Source organism: Lates calcarifer, linkage group LG3, assembly GCF_001640805.2.
Source record: "Lates calcarifer isolate ASB-BC8 linkage group LG3, TLL_Latcal_v3, whole genome shotgun sequence".
Classification (NCBI taxonomy): domain Eukaryota; kingdom Metazoa; phylum Chordata; class Actinopteri; family Centropomidae; genus Lates; species Lates calcarifer.
In genome coordinates, this window is record NC_066835.1 from 19247689 (window position 1) to 19275169 (window position 27481).

The 27481-nt window shown below is 45.2% G+C and overlaps 2 protein-coding genes across 2 annotated transcripts in view; both read right to left on the reverse strand.

Annotated features, from left to right (window-relative positions):
* Positions 1-23694, reverse strand: cica (capicua transcriptional repressor a). Its single transcript, XM_018674128.2, has 17 exons — positions 20732-23694; positions 19968-20244; positions 13473-13604; positions 12237-12390; positions 9539-9638; positions 9220-9402; positions 8750-8876; positions 8239-8411; positions 7253-7385; positions 5970-6052; positions 4679-5621; positions 4024-4166; positions 2971-3131; positions 1973-2216; positions 1084-1345; positions 679-867; positions 1-139 (listed from the first exon to the last, which is right to left on the reverse strand). The coding sequence occupies exons 1-16, from the start codon at positions 23612-23614 to the stop codon at positions 782-784; spliced, it is 6084 nt and encodes a 2027-aa protein (XP_018529644.1). The 5' UTR covers positions 23615-23694; the 3' UTR covers positions 1-139; positions 679-781.
* Positions 23694-27481, reverse strand: part of LOC108881924 (putative protein TPRXL) — a 4561-nt gene continuing 773 nt past the window's right edge. Inside the window, exon 2 of the mRNA XM_018674131.2 lies at positions 23694-24461. Within this exon, the coding sequence (XP_018529647.1) occupies positions 23704-24246 (543 nt within the window). The 5' untranslated portion in view covers positions 24247-24461 and the 3' untranslated portion in view covers positions 23694-23703. The remainder of the gene's footprint in view (positions 24462-27481) is intronic.

A 27481-nucleotide genomic window follows, 5' to 3' on the forward strand; every position in this document is an offset into this window, starting at 1 on the left:
CAAGTGAGTCAGGTGTCTTTTTGAGCGGCGGGGGTCGAAACTTGGTTTTCTTCGAGGAAGAGGGAGGCTCTCTTTCTGTCGGGGGAGGGGGAGGGGGATCCAAACCTGAGGGTGGTGGAGGAGGCGAACGAGGACCAGCCTGGGAAGAGAGAGCGAGGGATGAAGAGAAAGACAGATGTGATGAAACAAGTCTCGTCCAATGTTCAATTTCTTAACTTTTCCATGACTTTCATTTTATTTTATTTGTGGATACGAGGGACTGTTTATTATTATGTTTCCTGTTGTGTGACAGTGACACAGCTCTTGCATGACATACACATGTGTGTATCATGTTTTTTTTTTTAAATAATTGTTTATTGTTTTGATCAAAACCAGTCTGCTTTGCTGGTTTGCTGTGGGAGAAACCAGCGAAACAAGCTTCCTGTAAAATTCACAGATACTGGCCTGACTTCCTTAGAGAAGTTGTGAAACTCCCTGTATTTTTCCCCTCTGCATGATATCACATACATTTTATGAAGCAGCCCAGTAAAAAAAAAAACACCCTTCTCTCAGAGATAAAAAATCTGACCTAAAACTGTTTGAATAGACATCTAAAGATCTTTAACCAAAGCTCGAGGAGTGTGGGGTTTGACGAGAGAAATGAGCGAATGAATGGAGGAGATATCCAGCTTTTCTCACCTCTTTGCTGCTGTCGCCCATGCTGTGGTCCTCTCTGTCCGTCTCTCTGCCTCTCTTCTTTTCGCTGCTCTCCTTCATCCCTCTCTCACGCTCTGTATCCATCTCACTTCGTTTCTCCCTGCCGTATCCATCTCTCACATTTTCCTCTTTGATGTGCAGACCGAACGATGTCTATCTCCTCTTTTTTTACTTGAAATAGATAAAGACAGACATTGATGTAAAAATACTGCACCAACCCTTATTTACCTTAAGTTGTGCACTGTAACTTTCGAACAAGCTTTGCAGCAGTTTCACTGCAAGATTCAGTTAGCTGTGATTAGACGGGAGTGTCAAGAAACATAAGAGTAAACAACCTAAAGACAAACTAAAGACAACCACAACCAGGTAAAACCACAGGACGATTACCTGTTGCGGCAGTGCTCGTACAGGTGGCTGCTGACATCCCCTGCCCTCCATCCTCGAACTGAGCGTCCAGCTGACTCTCCCTCTTCACCTCCACCTTCAGCTCCACCTCCGCTCCCACGCTAGGCTGAGGGGTCGCCACCCCTGTCGCCAGTGGAGAGGAGGGGTTCATGACGTCTTGGGCCGAAGCCCCCACTGCAGGCGGCATGGTTGTTACAGAGACAACGCCGGTAACCGTCGGTGCAGGGTAGATGGCAGTTAGTACCTGATGGAGAAGATTGTAAAGCAGGAATATCTTTTAACAGTTTGTTGAAAAGCAGGTGAGGCTCTCCTGGCTCCACCCATGTTTGTTTTTTTGGAAGAGCAAGACAAATATGGATAAGACATGACAACAGTGAGCAAACCTGTGTGCTGTAAATCAGCCCGGCAGTTTCACAACCTGGTGGACATGTAAAATGCAGCAGAGGCCAGGAAAGGAAAGGCTGCCAATACTCTCATTTGTTTGTTTACACTAATTTCCCTAATGTCTCAAAACCAATGCAGTGATGACTTATCAATACCAGAGTGATACATCTAGCACCTTTAATCCCTCTGCCTCTGGAGCTAATGCACAATTGCTCTCTTTATTGCAACAGACTTTTAAGGAGATTTAATTAATTCATACACCACTGGAAAAACACAGACAGTTTTTGAAATCGGGCCATTAAATCTGCAGTATTTCATACTGAGAAGAAAAACTCATTAAAACTGAAAAATAAAACAAAAAAAGATTCATATATTAATCATCTGACTTCAGTAACTTTCATGTCTACAATCAGTCTTTTGATGCAAACTGTGAAAAGTTTTAAAACGTCTGCGGCTAACACCGCTCATTGCCTTTGTTTGCTTTTACCTGACGACCAGCGGTTGCTGCGGCCTGGCCCGGGGGAGTCTGTGATTGACAGCTCAGGGGTGGGGCTGGAGCCAGCAGCGGCGACTGACCGACGATCGGCTGAACCAGGGTTTGCCCGCCCGGGGCGATGGCGGTGAAGCCCAGAGTTGCCAGAGGTGATGGGAGATATGCGGGGCCTGGAGCAGGTGTGGCTTGTTGGGGCGTTGCTGTGGTAACTCCCGGGCCAGACTGGACATAGGTGATCCTGAAGGACAGAAGAGTTGAAAGTGAATATTGTTAAGTATTAGAAATCAATTAGGATCTTTTTTAAACTACACTCACACAATGCAAATACAAAAAAGAGTGATTCTAAAACTAAAGCAAATGTTTACAAAGATGCTAAATTACCAATAATAGGGCAGCAGATACCAATTACTCTGCCAATAACCTTCTCAATGAATCTATAAAGAGTTAAAATGTCAAAAAATACCATCACAACCTTAAAAAGCTTGAGCTGACTTGAAATTGATTGTTTTGTCTGACCAATGGTGCAAAACATATTTGGTTTACCATCATAAAAAATCTATAAAAATTGTAAAAATGTGGGAATTTTTACTTAAAAAATGACTTAAACAATTTTAGAAACAGTTATTAAGTTAAGATGTGTGTGTTTAATGCAGCTAAATGACACTAGATTTTCTTTGACTCCTGTCTAAACATGAGAAACTTGGAAAAGGACTTTTTAAGTCTTTACAGTTAGTATCATAGTTCATATTCCTCCAGCTGAAGAAGCAGTGATATCATGTGTCCAGAGCTTGTTTTTTTAAGTACATTTACCACACATCAAGCACAAGGTTATGACCTCGCTAGAATCGAAATCTGACACCATCTTTAATCGCTGCTGAACAGAGACGCTTTTCTGACTGGCTGAAACTGTATCATGAGGAAAAACAGCGGGTGTATATATTTATATATATATGTGTTGTTGTCTTTCAGGTGTTTGGGCCTGCGTTGGTGACCTGGTGGGCGGGGAGGTCAGGAGAACGGTCTGCGGGGGTGCAGCACCGGGAGCCATCACCGTTGCCACGGAAACAGGAAAGGGGCTCCCGGGATGTACTGTTGCTGCGCCGCTAGGGTGAACGTTGGTCTGGACCACAGGCATGGGAGCGATCTGGATGATCTGTGAGGAAAACACATAAATAAAGGATTTTCTCAACCAACAAAGTAAAAATAAACCCAGATTTATTTATTTATTTATTTTAGAAAACACACATCCAATATTTAATCATTTATTTATTATGTATCCACAGAGACGAACTTTTAAATATCAAATGTGGTTTTATGGTCGTCAGAACAATTCTGACACTTTGTTAAAGCAACTGGTCTCTACTGAATAAAACACAGTGACTCAGTAGAATCAACAATTATTTTTGGACACTTTTGAACCTTTATAACTGACAGGGACATGAAATTAGACAGAAATGCAACAAAGGGAGGGGAGCTCCATCATTTTCATCATCATTTTTTTAGATTAACTCTTAATATAAGTAATGATGGGAAATAGTAAAAAACAATGAGCATTACAAAGCTCATAGGAACTTCTTCAGATTGATTGTTTCATTTGATCAGCAGTCCAAAACCAAAAAATACACATTTTTTAAGCCAAATCCTAATATCTGAGAAGTCAGAACCTGAAACGCTTTGTATTTCTTCTTAATAACAGACTTAAATCAATGACTTGATTATCAATTAATTTTCTGTGTATTGACTGACTCATTTTTCATCCCTACACAGCAAAATCAAATCAAATAAAATCTAAATCAAATCAATCAAAGAGAGACTAAAGCTGCAGCACAGAGCAGTAAAACATGACCATGAAGCAGATTTTCATTCCACCACACCAACCTTATGTTATCTACTTTGTTCGCTGACAAGAACATGTGTCGTCTTCATCTAGTTTTAATGCTGCTGATGCTGTTGCGTACTCGTCTACCTCGTCACCTGTCAGCAAACAGCGTGGCGTCTATTTGTCTCTCCGACATTTGTTTTACTTGTCGTGTTGACATCCGTACCTTGTTTCCTGTCGCGGGGCCGTTCTGCACAGGAAGAGGCGGAGCCACCAGGGAAATGGAAGGATGAGGAGGAGTAGACCCTGTTCTCACTGTTGCCATGGGAACCAACATCTTGCTCTGCAAGACGGGCGACTGGGTTTGGACTAATGAGTGAGAAGGAAAGAGAGAGAGAGAGAGAGAGAGAGAATTAAATCACTCAGCGTGAGGAACAGATGAATCGAGCCAAAAGAGGAGAGGTGAAGACAGCACAGGAGCGACGGGTGGGTGGAGACACACTGAGACGGAGAGGAGATTTCAGCTACTGATATAGGAGAAATTCCTTGCTCATAACAAGGTGGAACAATTTTCTGTTGCTTCTGACTCTTATGAATAGAGAGTGATTAAGGCGTGGGTGGGCGGCAGGCGCTCATACTCGTGTCAGTAGTGTTTCTCCTGTCAATCATTTATCTCTGGTTTATGTAAGCCAATCAAATCTATTTTCAGTGCTTCCTGTGGAGATGATTAGGAAGAAATAAGTGAAGGGAACTACAGCTAAAAAGAGACAAAAAGTGAAACACAGAGATTTCTTTTTCAGTTTTCAACGGACCAGTGAAAACACTAAGAGGAAAATCAGACGTGTTCTGTTTTCTCAGCCAATCGTTGTTCTCTGTCTCACCTCTGGTCCCGGGGCTGACTCTGATTCCCGCCCCCGAGTGCACGCCATTGGCCAGGGCGGCATTGGCGGGCAGGGAGAGGATTTGCTGGTGGGTGAGTTGAGGGGACGAGGAGGGACTCTCGGCGGGCAGGATATACTGGACCTGCGCTAGCGGCTTGGAGCCAGAGGGAGGTGTGAGGGAGGAGATGGCGGCAGTGTGGTGGAGCTGGGGCTGGAGGACGGGGAGGGGGGGTTGTGTGTGCGGCTGTGGGGGTTGCGGGGTGAGGAGCTGAACTGGCTGGGCGGCAGGGAAGGACCCTCCCAGAACTAGGCTAGTGACCAGGCTGCTGCCCCCCCCCACAGGGGTTACACTGACTGGACCAGGAGAGGATGATGAGGACTGGTACCCACCCCCTGCGGTGATTGGCAGCTGTTGAGGTCCGCCTCCTCCAATCAGGATAGTGGCTTTCTTGTCCTGGGGTAAGGAGCTGAGGGTGACGGCGCCCTCCACTGGCTTGCTGGTGATGGGGATGGGTGTGCTGGCGATGGGTCGTACCACGTTGGTCACCACAGTGGGGGCCATGCGGACGGCGCCGAGGACCTGGGGCAGACCCTGCTGGGCCACAGTGAGGGGAGCCTGGGTGCTGGATGTGGAGCCTGTGATGGACAGAGAGGAGAAACCCTGCCCACCTCCACCTCCTCCATCACCACCTTCTCCTCCACCGGCTGCTGTTTCTTCTCTCTTAGGTCCTCCCTCGCTCCCCTCGTCTCCTCCGTCTGTGCCTCTCTTTCTCTTTCTTTCAGACTCATCTTCTGCACCTCCTCCTCCTCCTCCGCCACCGCCTCCTCCTCCTCCTCCTCCTCCTCCTCCCGCTCCGTTCCCTTTAGATGAGGTGGAGTCGGAGTGAGGGATGGAGGGAGAGGAGGAGGGGAGAGAGGAGCGGGACACTGGCTGGAAGCCATGCTGGAGGGAAGAGAAAGATGAAGAGAGGAAGAGATCAAAGCCGAGAAAGTTACTATGGAAAGTTCTAACTCTGGAAAATCTGTAGGTTTTAATTCTCGATCGTTCCTAACTTACTTACAGAATTACACTGATAATAAAACTAACTAAAAAATAAACTCAATTTTATTATTTTTATTCACAGCATGGAACAGAACACTGATACTGAATTACATCCTTTACATTAACATGTCTTTTATATATAGGCAGCACAAAACAGGGGGAAGGGAAAGGTGTGGTTGTTCATTGAAATCCATTTTATATCTTCTATTTAGATAATATCAAGAAATTCCAGAGACCATTGTGCCTCACCTGTCCATCTGGTTCATCCTCATCACTGTCCGTAACTCTCTCTTTACACTTGAGGTCGATGGAGCCTTCGGGACATGAATCCTCTGAGGATGGGACACAGATATCAGATTACACATTTTCACAAAGGGGGTTTAATTTGCAACCCAAGCTGACGGTGAAAAGCCACACAGTGAAGGTTTCTGGACAAAAATTTGAAGGACAATAGAGTGGTGCAGGAATGAGTCCTTAAAACCTGGAAGTAAGTTAGCATCTTAGCACTTCCTGTTCCCTTGTCCTGAAGTTGATGGGTTTTTTGTGGTTTTAACACAAGCTCAAGACATTTTCACATTTTATTCTACTTCATAAAATATGTCAGAAAACACCTCACTTGTGATTCTTTTTGCGTGTCTTAAAAAGGCGGTTGCTAACATGTGGCTAAATGAGACTACAGAGGTTGTCGACGTCTGAATGGTGAAAACTGATCTATTCACCAGCCACCTTTACAGCTTTGTGTTTATACTCACACTCTTGCAAACCATCACTAACTCTCTAAGAAGAAAGGCTTTTGTAAAAGAGGTCAGAGCTAAATGAAATGACAAGTTGGGAGCTTAGTAGTTCTTTATAGGCTTAACATTAGCTTTTTACTCCTGGTGATTGTAGTTAGGCCTCAAAAAACTGCTTATTTTCTGTAACAATCCAAAACCCAATGAAAAAAATCCCATTTAGTTGAGGGAACCAGGGTTGGCAGGGACTTCCGGGTTGGCCTACAAAAACACGTTATCCCTGCACCAATGTATGAGGCCCTATTTAGACTGTTCAAGGTGGGAATGGTGTGCCTTTATTCTGGCCTTGTTCTGTATAAAAGGTACAAACATGGAATGAGGATCATTGTTGTTTGTTTCAGTTCACACCAGAGCCAGTCACAGAACCAAATCAACATCTGTGTAAAATGAAGAGCTGGACAGACACTGATGCTGTTGTGCTACAAGTCACGTCTGTGATTCCATAATCAGGGGTTTTCTTAAAGGCAATATAGGAGGATCTCTGTTTAAAGGAGGCTACTGTTGCATGTGCTACTACTGATTAGTAGTCCGGGGCTGGGGCCGGGGCTCACCAGATGACACAGCTACTTTTTTTTTTAGCTTTGAGGCGTTTCGCTGACACTATCATTCTGACTAAGAAGGCTGAAGTTGAGTGTCGTTGTCAAAGACGTACTGACCGTTGTGGGAACAGAAACTAACACTCTGCGGTTATGAAACAGTGGCTCTAACCAGTAAAACATCTCTGCTGATTATCTAACTCACCCATGACATCATCGTCCCCCTCTTCCTCACAGATGACCATGCGCTCTTCATCACTGGTCATGTCCTCACTGGCCCCACCCTGGTAGAGGGACTGAGGTGGGGGCCGGTTGCGAAACAAACTCGCCCCGTCATCCTGACATAGTTAAAGAAACGGAGAGAATAAGAAATTACTTTCAAAAATAAATCCAGGTAGATGATCCAGACAAAATATTTATTTGTAGACCAACTCAAAACTAAAAAGAAAAACCTGAAGTACTTCTGAAAAACACATCAGACAGAGGTAATATAGCTATTATCAAAGCTTGCATACAGACACAGCTTTGCCACTAGCATTAAACGAATGCCTTCAAACAAAGAAGCTCACATGCAGGCCTAGTCCTTTGTGATTAGGAGCGAAGCAGCAAACACCACAGTTTCACACCTTCAAAGGCACTTAAAAAGTAGAAAGTGAAACCTTTGAAGTTGGAGGCTGAGCTCCCCCAGAGGTTTCAGTGGGTTTTCAGCAGCAACAACTCGAGCCCTCACACAAAGAACCGCGCGAGTCCATTTGAACTGTTTTTTTTTTTTTAACACCGTGTTTTCAGTTGTAGAGTTTAACCAAAACGCTCTGCACTGTGAAGGACACGCGTCTGTGAATATGCACTCGCACTCGACACGCATGTCAGTGTGTGGGCGCTCGTATACACACAAGCACTGGCCCTGTTTTCAACACACCGATGAATTACTTGTCTGCGCTTTTGTTTGTGTTACTTTTTTCTTTGTTCTCTTGGATGCACTTTGCTCTAGGAAACCTGTTAAAAATACTCAACTTGAATAAAAGCATATAATTTTAACTGTCTTTAACTGAGAGGTCACAGTGATCCTGATCTAAACACACTGAATGATTACACTGCTAAGTAAGTAACCAGCTTGTGGAGCTAGTGATCTGCTTCACGTTCTTCAGTTTCAGTTTGTTGCCTCTGAGCTACAGATTAACAACCTCATACCTTCTCCAGGTCTCTCTCTCTCTCCCTCTGCTCCAGGGTGTGCACGGCGCTCTGGGAAAAGGCTCTGGGACGGGGGTGCTGCCCCACAAACAGCCCCCCTCGACGCTCTGATCCCCCTGGCCAGCCCGAGCCTCCTCCTTTCCCTTCCATCGTCTGGGACTCTGAGAGGGGATCTGGAGACGAGAGGAGAAAAAATAAAACAGTGTATCATCTCAAAGTGGATCAATAAAACTGCTTCTTTACAATGTTGACAGTCAAAGGGATTTGAGCTTATTGTTGCTTATAATTTTTTAACCACTTCCTTGCAATATGGCTGCCACATGTAATTACTACTCTTTAATTTATCAGGCAAAATCAAATCCCTGTAATAGTGAAAGTATTTTAAGTCATCGCAGGACCTGAAAGAGACAAAAACTAGGACTGATACAATTCACAGATCTAGGTAATTCCCCTAAACGGTATTTTGTACATTGGCTTGGAAATGCAAATCAATGCTAATCAACAAACATACCTATGCTCTCTGACATGCTCCTCTCCCGCGGCTCCTTTGGGGTTCCGCGGCCCTCCGACAGTGACTTCCTGCGGTCCTTGTTGCACCACTTCCAGTCCGGATGGGCTCTGAAGTGGGCCTCCTTCACCTGGAGGAGGAGGAGGACACAGGATCCTTTTCAAGTTTCTGTTTATGCAGTTTGAATTTCTGTAGCTCCGTGCTTATTAACGCTTTTTTTCCTATCTCCTGTCTCCAGACACTGTGGAGTTACTGTTGCTTAGTCTGTTAACTGCATCAAACCCTGTGCAACAAAGGATCTGCAAATGAATGGAGCATTTATATACTGGCTAAAGAATAAGAGTCACGATTGTGTTACGGCCATTAGTGGAATCTTATTTTATTTATTCACTACAGGGGAGTTAATCCTGACAATGTAATAAGAAATTGTAGAATTTAAAGAAAACAAGCACCAAGTGAAGGACTGTTTCTACCTGGAAGGCCAGATCGTGGTACTGCTGCTTCTCATTGGGCCCCAGAGCATACCACCACTCCCCCAGGATCTTGCTGACTGTCCGGTTGTCCTGGTTGGGGTGTCGCTGGTGCACCAGGGCCCGGTGGCGTTTACTGAAGATCATGAATGCATTCATGGGACGGCGGATGTGGTCCTTCTCCCTCTGGTTAGCATTTAGCAGAGACATTTATGATAAGCTCTTAGTGCAACATTTCATAAGTAATAACCTTCCTCTTGTTTGTGTATCTTTTTTCCCCCCTTTTCTGTTTATTTAATGCCTGTCTGCATGGTGGACTGACCTTCCTGTCGCCGTCCTTGGGCAGGGCGCTGAGGGACTGCGTGCGTCTCTTGATAGGGCCAGTGGAGGGCGCTGGATCGTTGGCCACACCCGGGGAGAACCTGCAACGCGTAGAAAGTGAAAATGAAAATCCATGAGAGATGGGGAATGAAGGGAGATTCCTGTCTCTGAGGAACTTTCAGGAAAACAACAAGGCTTAGACTTAAGGAGGAATTCAAAACACTGTGGTCATCGTTTATTAAAGAGTGCGGGATCTACTCTTAGTAGATTTTTCAGATATTTTTCACACCTTTATGATCTGATAAAATGGTTCCATGAAGTTCCAGCTGATGTAGAGCAACCTCTTAACCAGTATAAAGCACAATTCAATTCTCCCTAGATTTTAGATTCGGCAAGACACAGCCCAGAGATCACGGGCCAATCAAAAAGAACAGTCCCTTTTATGTTCCTCTCTTTCTTTTCACTTCTTTCTTTTCCTTTAATTTACTGTTAGTATAGCTGACGCACTTTTCTTTATCTGTTCAGCTGTGGCTGTTATCACTCTGCATGCTAACTATGCTGAGTAGTCAGGGTTGTTTCCAGGAAAAAGAAACCAGACACAGGGTAAATTAAAAAAGAAAAAAATGCAAATAAAAATGCTGTCACAAATGAGTTAATTTTACTACAGTGTTACAGCAGCTGTAGAACGAGTGCTGTGAAATAGACAGTTTGTGTCAAATTTTTGACCATTATTATTTCAATAATTTAACCAAAAAAAGAGTGATAATGAATCAAGAGTAATAATGAGAAGAGAGAGGGTAAACAGGACAAGCCAGGCACTAATGATCAGCCAGTCAGTGCTTATAAACTTGACTAAATTGTTTTGTATGACACACACACCACAGACTTTCCAAATACTGGTGATGGAACAAAACTGTAGGTTAATAAATCTGTGGTATATAAACTTGGGTTAACGTTTTCTGAGCATGAGTGGCAAGAAAACTGTTTAAATTATGAGCATAACAGTCACCACCACTGGAGTCTTTTGAAACTGTGAGCCGACAAACACTGAGTCTGAGCCTTTCTGTTGTTAGAGAGTGAACTCAGTGTCAAGCCGTGACTACATAAATACTGCTGTTTTTTTTTTTTTTTTGCTTTATTGTCTGGTTTTGATCAGGAATTTTTTATTATATACAGGAAAGATTAAATAAATAAAAAGACAAGAGAGTAAAACACAGTGCCTATGAAGATAGGAAGTAAGCCAAAAATCACCACAGCAATCTCAAGTTATCAGGCAGGTTGGAGTTACGTGAGAGTTTGGTTGGTGTAAAGTCAGATGTGCTGTTTGTGTGCATGTTTATAGGCGTATGTGTGAAGGTGTACGTGTGGAAGAATGTTTCAGTTTGTCAGTTTCTCTGTGTGTAGCAGAAAAAAAGGGGGTTACAGCCTGAGAATGGACAGATAAGAAAGGGTGGATAAATAAAATTTGCTAAATGTTAATATTATGTTTAGCATTTGCACAGTATGTGTCTGTTAGTGTGCTCACAGTGGGAGTGTTTTTGTACAGACAGGGAGAACAGAGATAATAAATGGAGCCCGAATCTTGTTAAATGCGTGGACTTTGTTTCTACTAATGCGATTTGTCTCTCCATTGAGATGTAGGCAGATAACAGGTGCAACCACTGCAACATTAGGAGACTGCTGAAGCATTTCTTTCGGCGATGGCGGCCTTTGTGAGCACAGTGACCCTGAAACATTCAAAACCACACTACAAGCCAGACAGCCACGCAGCCCGTCTGAGTCACTCTGAAAGAGCAATAACCCAGCCAGACGCAGAGACACAGCCTGAGACTGAGTGGAATGAGCAAGCACAGACTGTACAACTCTTGCCAGACACACACACACACATACACACACTGATACAGCTGGTAGAAAAAAGTTGTTTGTTGTTGTTTTCTTTTGAAATTTTACTGTCAGAGGTGGATTTTGATTTGCACCTGTTCTAAGTGTAGTGTCCTTGAGAGTTTTCAAGCCAGTGATTCAAACTACAGCGACAAACTGTGTCTAATATAATCTACAGTTACAATCTGTTTTCTACTGAGTCATACCCAGAGTCGCAGAAAGGAAACAAACACAATGTATGAGGGGTTCTGCTCAATGTGAGTTTATGCCATTTAAAAGCGGCACCAAAACAAGTTACGATGCTTCTTGAAGCACAGAAGGTTAGCCTAAGACTTTGTTTGACAACATATTTGTTTTGTTTCCGCTCCATATTTAGGTATAAGAAACACAGCTTAGAGAAGGACACATATAATTTTGGAAGAACATTCAGACTTTAGAATAAACAAGCAGTTAATGAGGGGGGAAAGCAAGGAACAAATCAGGAATAATTTATAAGATGCATAAGAACAGATTCCTAGATGTTACGTTAATGAATCTGTATGTATGCTAAAACAAAATAAACCGCTGAGTTCAATAAGTTGCTGAGTTTATATGTAAATAATAAAGATATAAATTACTGTGCTTGCATGTCAACAAGACCTTAACTGGAACAATGGTTATCTGGCTGTTGATCCAGTGCCTGACTGGAGGACTGGTCTAATTTCGCAATGTGGTCAATGTGCCACAGCGCCAGTCCCAACATTAGCTCTGTGGCCTTGACAAGACAAGGAGGATGTGGAAAAAAAAGCTGCTCAAAAATAATAAAGAAATAAACTTACGGGTCATCTGTATCACTCTCTGTCTCGCTGTCAGCCCCGCCCCTGTCTGTAGGAGGATTGTCGTTGGTTGGGGGAGGGCATGACGGCGATCCCCTCTCTAGGTCTGGAGGGCCGGTGCGACCGTCACTCACCAGGGCGACACCACAACGAGGTTCTGGAAGATAAAAGCCATTTATCTGCCAGTTAGTGAAAAGCTTTAAGTAACGGAGCCATATGCGTAAACGCAGGGCCACTCTGCAGGCAGCGTGTTGATGAGTAGCTCTATTCTGGCCAAATGTCTGTGGGAGGTGTGAGAAGCTCTGATTACATCTATGTTATAATGTGTTGCAGTAGTAAGAAGAATATTTCATGTACGGTAAACCTGAATGTGTTTCACATACAAAGGAAATGTTCCCTCAAGGATTTAGTGACAGAATTATTTTCTATTAAATCGAGATATTACAGGACTTAGTTGACACTGTGTTTTTTTTATACTGCAGGTGTACAGGTTAGCCTCATCCTTATACCTTAGAGTTTATGTAGCCTTTATTCAGGTGGTGTGGCGATTTCTTAAAAGAAATCCACTATGTTAAAACTGGTTTTATCTTTTATGGTCATACATCTTAAAATAGAAGCTGTCTGTTTTCTTTAGAGACTTATCATGTGACACAGCAACAGGATGCTCTGGGAGTTTTAAATCAGCAACTCTTTCAATAATTGATTGATTGATTGATTTCAGTCAAAAAAGGACAATTCACCTTTTCTTTTAACTACTGACTTGACAATTAACCTCAAAACAATCTACGGCTCTTAAAAATAAAGAAACGATAAAGAGACCTAAAGATCTGTGGAAAAGAAGCTGCAGTCCTCAAATTAGCTTCCAGAGTACTGACTGTTCCCACCAGTCAAATTTAGTCTATGAATAAAAATTCAGCACTCAAGTCAATAAATAGTGTCATCAACAATGTTACTGGAACTATATTGGTGTGAACTCCAACTGTGCTGATTTGCAATTCAGTCGCAACAGTTTTGGGAAACACTGACTTGGCTGCTGGTTTGTCCAACCAACAATTGTACTTGAGTGTTTTAGTTGAGAAACACAGCGCTATGATTATTTTAGAGTGGGAAATACTTGTTTATGATATCTTGTTTCATATGTATATGAGTACATGTTGTAAAATCAGTCCTCTGTGTTTGTCTTCTGGGCAAAAAGTCATGATGTCATGTCCAGAGAAAAGCACTGGGGTCATTTGCTACCTTTGCTCTGATTGACAAGCTGTTGGCCATCAGCAGGCTGGGCAGCCGCTCCTGATTGGCTGGGCTCCAGGAAAGGGACGAGTGAATGCCAAGGGAACACTGGCACCGACCGAGGCTCCACGTTGGTCCAAACTGTGGGAACATGAAGGGAGAGAGAGAGGAGAAAGGGGGAGAGAAAAAGTGAAATGTCATCATGTTTATCCATCTCAGTATCGTGGACTGTAGACAGAAGGTAGCGCTATGCCCTCTGGCAGCATGTGAAATCCTATGTGATCATCAGCCAGCGATGAGCTAAAGAGCTACTAAAAACTACACTTTCATAGAAACTGCCAGAGACTGAAGACCATGAATGGAGTTGTGTATTCAGTCACCTACTCTGCCCCCGTCTCCAACACACACACAGAGACCATCCCTCAGGATAATGAGAGTTGAGGGGTCATGTGGTGTGTGATGTGATGAGGGAACCTGTTATTTTATCCACAGAGATTCCAGACTCCAGACTACTCGCTGTCTAGACTGCCGCCACACTGCTGCCGAGCTTCGGACTCTGAGCTGAAACTGTCTCTGCAGTGGGAACCATTTCAAGCCTAGAAAGACTGCACTGTACATATTTAATTTACACACAAATCTCTATTAGTACTGCTTAGGGATGATAGTTATGCTTAGAAGCAATATCACAATATTAATGTAAGTATTCTTCTTGATACAGACATACAGACGGGGGACATATTATAGGAAAGAAACCAAAGCAATGCTAGCAATGTGATGTTCCACCATGAGCCTCTAGAACAGGTTCAGTGTTCCTTGCCATAAAGTGTACTGAACTCTACCGCAGGGAGGAACAGTGCTCTTCATTCCCTCATTTGGTGTTTACCTGATGGTGGTGGAGAATGTTGCCACTGCAAAATCTTCCATAGGTGTTTAACCACCTAGAGGACCCCTAAAATCCCTGAGGCCCATTAGAAAACTCCTGAAGGACAAGTGCAACCTCATGAAGCATCGCTACAACCTCTTAAAGACACCTATAACCTCCTTAATGACCAACAGAACCTCCTTAAAGCCCACTAGAAATCTTATGAAGGTCTTCTGAAGGACCACAAAACCCTCAAAGACACCCTGAACCCTCTGAAGGATCTCTACAACCTTCTTACTGAAAACGTACAAAATATAAATTTCTCAATAACCATTAGAACCTCCCAAAGACCCTCTAGAAACCCCTAAGGGACCTCTGGATCCTTCTCACTAACCACTGCAACCCCTGAAAGGACTTCTATAACTTCCTAATGAACCACTTGACCCAATAAAACCTCTTAAAACCATCTGTAGAACCCCTTCAATGACCACGTAAGACTTCTAAACAACCCTTGGAACAACCCAAAGGACCTAAGGAACCGTCCTATTGACCCCTAAAACATAAAACTATCCTGAGAATCTCCTCAATAACCACTAAGATCTTTTAAAGGAACCTCCTAAAACACCTGAAACCCTACCTCTAGAACCTTCCTATCTACCACTAAAACAAAAAATGATCCTCAGAAACTCCTCAATAGCCACCAGGACCTCATTAAGGACCCCTAGAACCTCCTTTGGATTCTGTAAATAAAGTGCAGACATGGTGAATGAAATGCAAGTAAAATCCAACATAAAAAGTGTCTGTATGTTCATATCATTACAACACAATTATTCTGAAAACTCTATTACTTCAATCACCACCAGTACTACCACCACCACAAGTGGTACAACAACTATAACCACAGCTATTACTTTTGATGTAATTGCTACTGCATTTTTGAATATTTTTCTTCTACTTTAGCAATCAGTGGAGCACTTCAGGGTTTCATGGTACTTCAGCAGTGATTTATTCTGTTTCTGAGTGTTGAACAAACTCTCATAATAAAGATTTCAGCCTCAACAGACTAAGGTTTAAACAGTTTCATCCTCCACACTCCTCCACTGACAGTAGTACTCCACATACAAGTCTAGCCCGGTGGAAATAAACTGGCTGTGAACTCCATGCTGCAGCACTGCGATGTCCAGTTTCCGTTTCCATTAATAATTTTATAATAAAGTATTAAAATGGTCTATATATAGCTAACCAATTGCCAAGCTATGGCACATTTAAAATGGAGATCCAGATACTGCTGAGTTAAGACAACGAGGAAAATGTAAATACATCCAGGATGTACTGTTAAGTGCTGTTGGTTGGTCACACACACACACACACTGTTGAATAAGTTCTCTTTTAAGTGCTGATTCTGGTGTCACATGACTATTATCACTGCGCTGTAACCTTTGCACTTCTTACTACTTACTGGCAGTATATGCCGCTGTTTGCATGAGGAACTTCAGCTGAGGAAGTGAGGATTATTCAAATGTTTTACACACCAGAAGCTGCTCTCTTAAGGAAATGTTGTATCGTAAAACAGTATATAACAGTATAACTGTATATATCTTTTTGCCTTATTTAATCATTCTCAGATAGGTCAGAGGTCAGATTTAGCTACACTAAGCTTGTAGGGATTTAATGACTTGGCTCAGAAACACATCAGCAATAAAGCTCAATAGATGCTGACACTGATATCTTATTGTTTCGGCATTTCTTTCCTGTAATCTCTTGCTCCTTACTGGCCAACATACAGCATACACCAACACTGATATATCTGCTAAAAATAGTTAATATGGGTGAGTTTATTGGTCTCGGTTTAATCAGCAGAGTCAATCCCTGCCAACCTTAGGGACCAAGCACAGGTGCTTTGTTTAAAGTGTCTCCATTCTCATTAAATCTAAATGATACCAGGAGGATACATCAAACTATTAGAAACAAAAACTGATGTAAACATTTTAAATAGCCTATTTGGCCTTGTTGTAGTCAGCAGGAAGTTATCAGCAGATTTAAGCTGAATTTAATACTTTTTAAAGGCCTTTCAGAGCTATCTTGAATTGGATTTAAGACCGAGTTTGTAATGAAAACAAAGCAAGGCAGAAACAGACAGTGTCTAACTGGATGTAGCTGGTACCAACAGTTCTGGGACTCATCTGAATAAGCAGTGTAACAGGAAATGTTTATAGGGTCAATACTGTATTAACCCTGTCGTGTATTTTTGTAACAGCGAAGATACATGAGAGCCAGAATGTGATGTGCTGAAAGTGCAAAATCAACACTCCTCACTGTTTCCACCCACAGCTGTGGTGAAACCAGACTTAATTACTTTGTGATCTGCCAAAACTTTCCAGCTCTGTCTCAAATAAATGTCACTAAGTTAGGATTTAAATTAAGAAAAAACATTTAAATTAAACCTGTAGCTGGTGATATTTTGGTGCTTTTTGAAGGAGAATGCAGGTGATCTATTGTATTTTTCCTGTTGACAACAAATCCCATAAAACAGAGTTGATCCTACGAACAAGTACGTTTTGCTTTGAGCATCCAAACCCTGATATAACACATCAGTGAACCACATGCTGCACTGGTTATTTCAAACTTAGTACTACAGTAGTTACCCATATATGCACTATTTACTCAGTTTTATATAATGTTTGCTAAACTCTAAAGTGTCCAACTGTTTTAGGAAATTACTGAGCCTGAAATGAGACTGATTTTCTTAAGAATTTTTAAAAATGTACTTTAAAGGGAAGAAACAGGCTTTTGTGCCACAGACTGAGGGAAATTGGAAAGAGAATCAGACTAACACATTGTTGGTTTTGGGCTTTTTATGGGATTTGCTGACAGTGAGAAAAATGTAGAATAATTTCAGCCTCATCCTTTAAGGTGTTGAATAATACGACTTGAGATTCTTCAAACTTTTAAAAGGACCTGCTGACATCCTGAAGAGGCGAGGCATGAATATTCCAGCGACAGTGGTGAGTTGTGAAAAATATCAGAGACAGAAATGCTGCTCAGATATCCATCTGCCTCTATTGGTTTACGTGAAGCGCTGACAGCGATGACTAGCAAGTGGCAGCAGCGATAAAGAAATACACCTGATGGGGTGAAGAGCTGTCTGCATGCTTTAAGGTGGGGGAAATTATGTTCCTCAACTGTACATATCCACCTGTCCTGTGACTATCACTACACAATACTAGAATTTCAAATAATTCCTCCTGTGGGTGCAAGAGCAATATAAAGTTACTGAGCTGCATAACAAGAGGGGACCTCAGCTACATCTGAGCTCTTATCTCTTCTTCTTCTTCACTGAAGGCTGCAGATGTACTCACAGAGAGCCAGTAATGAAACTTGTGATGCTAATGCAGCTGCACTTGAGCTGGGCTATATTTAGGAGAGATCTCAGCCGTGGGGGCCTCCGCTGCCTTCTGCCTGTGTTTGTTTCTGGGCCCGCTGTGGCTCTAGGTGTTTTTAAAAATGTATGGCAGAGGAAACGTTACGCTACAGAGGCAGGTGGCTGTTAGCAGGAGTGTGATGGATGTGAGAAGGGGACAGAGAGAGAGAGAGAGAGAGAGGGAGGGAAAAAAAAAAAGAAATAAAGAAAAGCGCGCTCCGGTAATCAGCCCAGGCTTCGTCGCTTTACTGCGCTAATTCTACCGGTGGAAAACAGCGTATCCATGACAACACACCGGCAATACGATTACTCCTTTTTCTGCTGAGAGTGATGAAACACATTCACATCACGCTGGACCTGCCCTTGATGCCCTGTCTGAGGTTGTTGATTGTCTGGAACACCGAGATGAGTGTGTGTTTGTGTGTATGTGTGTGTGTGTGTGCATGTGTGGTGTGAAGAGGAGGACGGGGTGTGAATGTCCTTGTTGCTCTCTGCACTCCCGCTCTGAGTCTTGCATGCCTAGACATGTCAATATTCTCACCCTATTCAAGTTTCAGTGAAACACCCCTTATCTCTGTCTCGCACACACACACACACACACATACGCACATAAAAAAAACTAAAAAAAGGGGGTGACACCTCCTGCACACGCACACTCATACTCAAGCACACTCAGTCACTCCATAACTACACACACTGAGTCACAAATTACACACAATGAGCAGCAGGTCTGGGTGGCTGCCTGAGCGACTGATATATCAAAGCTGTTCTGATCTTCGCACCTCAGAAAAAAAATCACTCCTCTAAAGTCGTCTTTTTGTCGTTTGAACTAAGTGAAGAAATTATAATTTAATCAGAGGAGGATTATGAAAAATTAAATATCAAAATTAAGAATGCAAAGATCCTCATGGTGCAGGTTTGTCACTTGTATTCAATGATTTTACACAAATCCTCCCTGCCATGAATGCACATATTAACTGAGAAATACACTGTATGTTTAGTATCATATATAAAATATCCTGTCAATATAAACTGTGAAACTGAACGACCTATAAATTGCCAATATCTCTGCACATTAAGACAAATTCCTGTACATTTATTACACGCTCGGGTTTCAGATTTAGAAAGTGTTGCATCATAATGATACAAAATGAGAAGTTGTGCATTTTAAATGGAAACCATCTCCCTTATTCATATATTCAAAGTAACAGTTCAGAGTTTTGCCATACTGTAATATCGCAAGGTTGGCATGGAAACAAGCATACAGTATATGATGAACTCAAACACCTCTATTTCTCTCAGTGGCAAATTTTCTTACATCCAACAGTTTGCACACGAAGCTGACAAAATATTTTCACAACAGATTTTTTTGCCTGAATAGATGCTTTAAAAGCAGGCTCACAAAATTGCAGATAAGGGCAACATCACCCCTTTTCATCCTCTCTCAAACAACAGTCTGCTCCCTCTGACATCTACAGTAAAGCTTGTATTTTAGAGAGTTAGCTGATGGTATGATTTGAGAAGGCAGTGATAACCAGGATGATAATACACACACTACGCTTTTTAAAACACCAAAATTTACATGCAGGACCTGAACTGGACTGAAGCTTGGGTCAAAAATGCAAAGTAATCTAACATATATTTAATTTATCTGTGACTTTTCCTTTCATTTGCTGACAGTATAAAATGCCTGAATGCAATTACTTTCCCCCTGTTTTCACTATGGCTGATTTTATGCAATCGTTTACTGCTACTGACAAAAAGACAACAATTAACCATGCAGCCCAAAGCAGCAGAACATTTCTCCTGCTCTTACTTTGTCTATCATAGCAAATTATAATTTAAAATAAAGAAAAATCTTTACATGCCAAATAAATATATACATTTATAACTCAATAAAAGCATGGTAAAACTCCAAAATTGCAGAACAATTGGAAAAATGTCGCTTGGTTACTTTTCTTACACTGCAAGCAAACAATAGTAAGTGTACCAAGTGTACATGAGTCATAGCCATAGCACTCTGATGACACTCCTGTAACTTGAGAGAGATAATGAAAGCGAGAAGTACTAGGCCAGAGCACATAAGATACAGCCTGCACATCCCTTCCTGCGCTACACGATGGCAGAACAGTGGCTCAGCAGACTTTGCATCTGACAGGAACAAAGGTCAAAACCACAATACACATGATCATCTCCCAGCCCCTCTCCCATCCGTCCTTACCAGTCCCTGGGCGTCCCATGATGATTTGCTTGCGTGGAGCAGGGTGAGGCGACTCAGCTGGCAGTATGAGCGGCAGCAGGGCAGTCGGAGTGGGGTGACAGGCTACCGGCTGTGGCAGCGCCCCTCCAGTGGCGTCCTGGTGTCCCTCGGGTTTCCTCTCCCTCTCCCTGCCTCCAGAACCGGAGGAGGACAGGACCGAGCCCGACGAAGTGGACATTGACCCCGGGGTGGAGGGGCTGGAGAGGGAGGTGTGGCCTGCTGTGGCTGGAGTCAGGGACTGGGAGGAGACATCAAAAATAATATTCAACTAAAATGCTGATCGTGTTGATTTCACACAACGTAATTAATCATATTATGTCCATGTCTCACTATCAGTGATTACAGAGGTTTCTAAGGTAATTTCAGGTGGGTGCCATCACTCTGGGTCTCCATTTTACTCCATTATCCCTGCTGAGAATCCAAACTTTTGAAAGGCCACCTTTAAGGTCTATCACCATAATTAAAATATAGATTTTCTGCAGAGTAATTCACATTGACGGTGAACTTTCTAGGTCACCGTCAAAGGACTTAAACACTGCCCAAACAACATTCTGAATCAGTAAGATCAACAAAAAAGCATTTAAGGAATTTTAAATATTCTTACATTCTCATTCTCAATATTTTCTAATGGATGCCTGAAGCTCATGGAAACCACTTAATGTACTAGGGTTGGATCATATGACGATATATACCACATCAAAAACAAGAAATGGTGACTTCCTTACCGAGCTGGAGGTGACCAGGACGAGTGTGGATGTGGGGTTGCGCAGGAGAACCGCACCGTTGGTGGTGGCCCCGTTGATGGGGACGGGGGCCTGCAGGCCTGGGAGAGCTGCATGTTGGGGTTGGCTGTGCTCCCGAGACCTGCTTCTATCTCTCCTCCCTAATGGGCCATCAGAGAACTTGGCCAGGGGGACATCTGGGTTGCGGACGATGACTGGGGAATCGCGGAGTGGAACAATGCGGCGTGGTGAAGGTTCCTGGGGCAGCGGAGAGGGAGGAGTGGGAGAGACCAGCATGGGTGGAGGCGTGGAGGCAGCGGAGGATGGTGGCCTGCTGGTGGCGCTACGGGGCCGGTTGAAGGAGAGAGAGGAGGGAGTTGTCGGCTGACTCTGGGGGGAGAGGACTCTGAAGGCGGCAGGGCTGTGGCCCAGCGTCGGCTCTCCCACCACTCCTCCCCCGATGCCCACTAGCTGTTGTTGCTCAGGTTTGGTCTGGTAGTCCTGGACCGTCGGCAGTGGAGGAGGCGGGTGGGAGTCGAGCTTTCTCTTGCTGGGGCTCATGGGAACTGTAAAAGTGAGGTTGGTCTGGAAAGTGGGCACGATCCCAGAGAGGTGGCGTTCTCGCTCGGCACCCGGCGTGCCCATCTTAGTGCCGCTAAGCTGGCGGTTGCGGCGTGGAGTAAGTGAGGCAGGGGCAGTAATGGGGCTGAAGTTGGCAGGGCGAAAGCCAAAGAGCGGGGAGGGTGAGGGCGATGGAGTGGGGGAGAAGGGCGACTGGTTGGAGATGGGGGAGAATGAGGGTGTGCCTGAGCGGGAGCCCCCCAGGGAGACCAACATGGTCGCTGCCTCACACTCATCAAAGTCGAAACGAGAGAGGTCCTGGGGGAGCAGAGAGGGAAGGACGAGGCGGGGACGGGAGTCTCCTCCACGGCTGCTGGCCTCGCTGCTTTCCCGCGATGTCTCGTCCCAGTCGAACTCTGAGCTGGCCCTCCCACCGCCCAGGCGGAGGTCAGACGGCGTCAGGGTCCCTGTGCTGCTGGCTCCACCCCTCTCCCGGCCGCCTCCACTGGCTTCCATCTCCTTGGTCCTCATTGAGAGGTGTCTGGAGCAGTATCCGCGGCGCTGAGACTCTTTGGAGCAGCCCTCCCGGGAGCACAGTCTCCTCCACTGCTTCCCATTGAACTTCTTGCGGATGCCTGTTGGCGTACACACCACGTCTCCCTTCTTGTACTTTTGCTGGGCAGCTGTCAGCGGGGTGCGGGAACGTGAGGAGGAGGAGGAGGTCGAACCTGATCCAGATCCACCGCCGCCACCTGCTCCTCCACTGGAAGAACCTCCTCCTCCTGAGGCCTTCTCTACTCTGGAGGAGGACGCGGTGGAAGAGGAGATGGGAGGGAGGGGAGGGAGCTGCGGGGTGGTAATGACAGCACCAGCTGCTGCAGCTGCTGCGGTTGCTGGGTCAAGGCCTAACAGGACAGGTGAAGGAGGGGGGTGGGGGTTCAAGGCCAGGTGGGTGGGGGGCATCCCGATGCCCCGCACCACAGACAGGTGGGGATTGAGGTAGCCAGGCGGGGGCTTAGAGACGATGTGGCGGTGTTGGGGAACTGCCATTGGTTTGGCCCCAGGTATGATCGCCCCCACTGGGACCATGTTAAAATGGGACACCTCCATGTCTTCTTCGGGGGTAAGTGGCATGTACGGGTGATGTTGCTGCTGTTGCTGCTGCTGTTTTACGCTGTTCTCCCTTTCTCGCTCTCGTTCCCTCTCTCTTTCCTGTTTTCTCTGGAGGTCCCTCTCCCTCTCAAAGTCTTTCTCGATTTCCCACTCTCGGCCAGGAGCCAGGCTGAGGACTGATGCAGGAGTAACTGGGGAGGTAATACTGTGGCCAGGTGTGGAGGAAACAGGGACCATGGTTGGGTAAGGAATTCCTCTCCCCAGCACCGACCCCACTCCTGGGGCCATCCCCCGGCTCAAACGACACACCTCCTGCTCCACATCCATCTCCTCCCTGTCCTCCCGCTCCCTTTCCTTCTCTCTGACTCCGTCTTCTCCCTCTCGTCCTCCTCCAGATGGCAAATCCAGGTCCCAGGGTGGCACCAGAAGCCGGAGTGTTTGTCGGGAGACCCACACCGCCTGGGTAGCACCAGCTGCCCCTCTGCCTTCTTCCTCCTCGTCCACAGAGTGGGGTCTTTCCTCTGACAGCAGGACACGGTAGCGGTTGGCCACTGCAGGGTGTGTGTCTACCTGGGTCACCACACCTTCTCGGTACCACTGCCACTGGCCCTCGCTGCACTCCTCATTGCCGTACGGTACGCAGACACGGGTCCCAATAGGTATGGGGTGTACACCAGGCGGCGGGGCATCTAGAATAATGTCTACCACCCCTGGGGGGCTGTCGTGTCGGTACGGGTAACGACACAGCGTCTTCTCCCCATTCAGTTGCACCTCCAGGCTTCCAAATTCACCGCTGACCTTACGGACCACCCCAGCCCGGAACACCAGGTCTGAACTCCCCCCTTCATCCATCCTTTCGCCTCCCCCTTCCTCGTCACTTCTTCTCCTGAGCTGGCGGGCGAGGACACGCTGATTCTTCAGCCCTTTGGCCAGGGCGTCTGACAGTGCATCAGGGAGACTGGATGGCGTATGTGCGGACATCTGCGTAGGGGCGTGCGTGTCGCCGACTACCTCCAGGTCGGCCGAGTGCTCGCTGGCGGTGTCTGTCGAGGAGCAGCGGGGCAGGGGGCTGGGCGACACTCGCTCTGCATCTCTCACCCCTTCACCCCCTCCAGGCCTTTCCCTCTCCACTCCTAGCGACAGGGTGGGGGGTCCTGGTGAGCCGTCCTGAGGCCCCTCCCTGCCAGTAGTCCTGCCGTGGAAGTCGTCCATCAGGCTCCGACTCTGACCGCTGCTGTCAGGGTGCGAGATGCTGATGTCACTTCCTGAACCCGATGACCCGTGGTTGAAGACCCCACCACTCAGAGTAAGAGGAGGGGGCGTGCTGGAGGCAGGGTTGCTATGGTTACCAGCAGTAGTAGACAAGCAGTGTTCAGAGGTGTACTTCTTCTTGGGGACGCGGGCCTTGAAGGTCGCCGTTTTCCGGCTGGAGGCGGGTTCGGGCTGTTGTTGGCGCTCGGCGTACTGCTGTTACTACAACTGCTACCACCACTGTCGCTGTGGCTGCCGCCGCTCACAGCTGACCTCCCTGATCTGTCGTCCGAGGGCGTCAACAATTTCCCAGAATCCATCATAAGCGTCTCTGACAGCGCCTCTCTGTGAAGCCCCTCCCCCTCCGAAGTGTCCCGCGCCCTGATTGGGTCCGCCTGGGAGGACTCTGAATGTGAATTAGAAGAAAATGAAGAGGAGGGAGTTTGGTTTTGCGGGGATCTGCTTCTATCTCTGTTCTCATCTGAGTCTCTCTTCTCCCCTCCTTCTGGGACATCCCCCACTCCGCGACGCTTCCCCCCTTTGGCCCGGGTGGAGGGAGGAGAGCGCCGGCCCTGCTTTTTAATCGGCTTCATCTTTTCATCTAGCTTGCCTTTTCTCCAAACAAGTCTTTTTATTTATTTATCCCAGAGATTCTCCTTGGTGTTCCTTGCTTGCTCTGCCTAGTTTTTTTCTTCTTTCCCCTCCTTTCCTTTCTCTCTATTTTCCTCCTCTGCCGAGGCCTCCCTCTTTCATCCTGTCTTGTCTTCGTTGCGCGACTTCGGCACTTGCCCACCTTATTCCAGAGACTCTGAAAGAAAGGGAACAGGGAGTGTGGGTTACTCATGTGGCAAACACATTCAGACATGCACAAAGCCTATTCAACACACACAGGATAGCTACTAACTGCACGGCTTTGAGAGGAAAAGTGACTGACTGAATCAAAATCAAACATCTGGGAAAACATTTGCGTGACATCAAAGTACTTCAAAATAAAAGGTCTTCAAAGTGGGACCTCGTGATTACAGGCAGAAATAAGAGAAATAAACAGTTAAACATAAATTTTAAGAAATGAATTACCTGCTAAATGATGCACCATCGTACTCGAGTAGTAATGAATATGACTCATCTACAAATTCATTACACATTAATTCATTACATAACAGGTTCTACTCACATTACACAAGGCCTGCATCCATACCAGGTACATAATGAAAACAGGAGGCCATATTGTAGGGTAAACACTATGTAGACTTACAACACTTTATGGAAATAGTGAGGAGAACTTTGCAATTTGCCCAGACAAGCCTTTCTGCATGCACTCCTCTCAGATACACTCTGTCTCTCTCACACACACACACACACACACTACTTCTTGGCCGGGGCGGTAGAGGCGGGGGAATTCCTTCTTCACTTGCATACTGAAACCCTCCCTTTCTCTCTCTCTCTCTCCTCCCTCTCTCTCTCTCCCTCCCTCTCTCTCTCTCTCGGTGGCGACCTTTATCTATGTATTTCAAAGCAGAGTCAATCCGCCCCTACAAACTCCATTTCCTGTGGAAGACCATTACCTAACTTCCCGTTACTTTATTCCTCCCTCTCTCTCTAACTCTCTCTCTCTTTGCTAGTATTACACGTTCATTCTTATCCCCTGCCTGCGTTTCTCTCTTCTCTCTCTCTAATATCGATTTCTACCTCTCATCTCTCCTCTCCCTCCACTTAGTCTCTATCCTCATTTTCTGCTGCAGTCATCCAGAAAAGCAGAGTTGTTCCGAATAATTGTTATTCCACACCAGAGTCATTCAGTATCGCTCTTAGGCCATGCCAGAGTCATTCAGAATATCTCCTATTCCACACTGGACTCATTCACAGTTCTGCCTCCGTTTTAGAAAGTAAAACAGATTGATTTTGTCGACTTGTTGAACGAGGGGTGGGTGGAGGGGGGAGGCTGTTGTCATTTAACTGGTTTGTTTTCTGTGTGGCTGATACGCGTGGGACTTGCCTCGGGTCCTAACTGCTGCTGTGCTCTGCCTCATTTCTTCCAATACAAGAGTCTCCACAGAGCTACGAGTACCAGAACGATGTTAACAAGTGCATCAGAGGGAGAGTCAACACACCCCCTATATGCTCTGTCATCTTTTGGAAATTTCTCTCACTGCGACTGTGATATTCACTGTCAAAATGTTCTGGATTGATGTCTATCAACCACCACTAGGCATGTCTACTTGTCAGTGACTGTTTGACTGTCTGTTAACTCACATGTCTGCCTGTCTGTCCCTGTTTCTACATTCGTCCTCCCACCAGTCTCTTTCTCTGTGTCTGCCCGTCTCCTTTTTCCCTTTTGCTGCCTTCCTGTTTGTCTGTGAAGGCTCGCATTCATTCAGGTCCTTTTAATATCTGCCACATCATATCGGCTAGAGAGAAATCCATTTTCAGAGATGAGTGCCGTCTGTCTCAAGGCCACACACACAGCAAACATCTATGTGATGATAGCTGATAGTGCACACACAGAGACAGAGCCAGGGAGCTCACAGCCATCACTGTGCCCTATGTAAATCCCTATTTAGGACAGACAGCCGTAAGAGCAGCCACCATAAAATAATTTGGCAGCCGGCCTTACTTGGTCACGATAGAGGTATGCTACGTGTGTTTACTCAGTAGTGCACTGTGTACAACAGCTGGTGTCAGAGTCATGGGCCTAATGATAACAGCTTAAAGACAAACTGACGCAACTCACACTCCCCTCTGTGAAATATGGAGTGAGCGAGCCCATATGGCAGCTATAGAGGGCCTGTGTCTCCTATGTTTTATATTCAGTGTGATCAAAGTAGAGCCCCATCAGGAACACATAAAGAGCAGGGTATGAAGTTCAATCATATTTCAACTGCTGTTTGAACAGTGTGCAGCTTGTTTTTTATAGACTGACATGAACGCATAGTAAACATGGCTGTAGGCAGCATCAAGCTGATGTAAGTCAAGTGAGGTGAGAAAAACATGAACCACCGCCTTCTGAGGATGTATTATTTAGCTGAGCAATTGTCCAGGTTTAATCAGTTTATCAGCAACAACTAATAATAAGCAGCAACATGCAACTGATTATTATATGGAGCATGAGGTGAGTTAACTTGCTAATTCTTGCCATAAATTCACCATAATAATCCCACATTAGTGAACTTTTAGTCCAGTATAGTATATTCTTACCTTACTGTGGAGCTGCTAAATCATTTTTAGTGATATATATTTCTGGCCACAGTATATTTAAAAGTTTTGTCATTTGCAGGGCAGCTCTTTAAAGTGTATAACAAGATTACTACAGTGCTTTATTATCGACAGGCCAGGGTGTATAAATATACTGACATAATCATAATCCACAGTAGATAACAGCTGTTCACTTTATCTCGACGAGGCCCAAAGCACAAAATGCAAACTACAAGAGGTGATGTCGTCACCTCTGGTTTAGCTGGATAGTACCGTGTATGTGTCAAGCCCTCGTAGTACCGCGATTACTACCAGTTTTTACTCCACAACACAGCAGGCCGTGGCGTGCAGCGACCAGGCCTCAACTACACATACAAGGCCGCTTGGAAATCTCCTCCTCGCTGTCACCGGGAAATAACCGGTTTAACGGGCATATTGATCCTTAATACCATGTAATACGGCCCATATTCCCTGCGCTGCATGACAGTGTGAAACGTCCCAAACAGATGAACGCGTTAACTTTGTCAATCCACTCCACAGTCACACACACACACACACACACGTACACACGAGAAACAGCACGCAAAGTCGTTTGTGTGGCCCATCCGAGAGTGACAGTCGTCTGAAAATACAGAT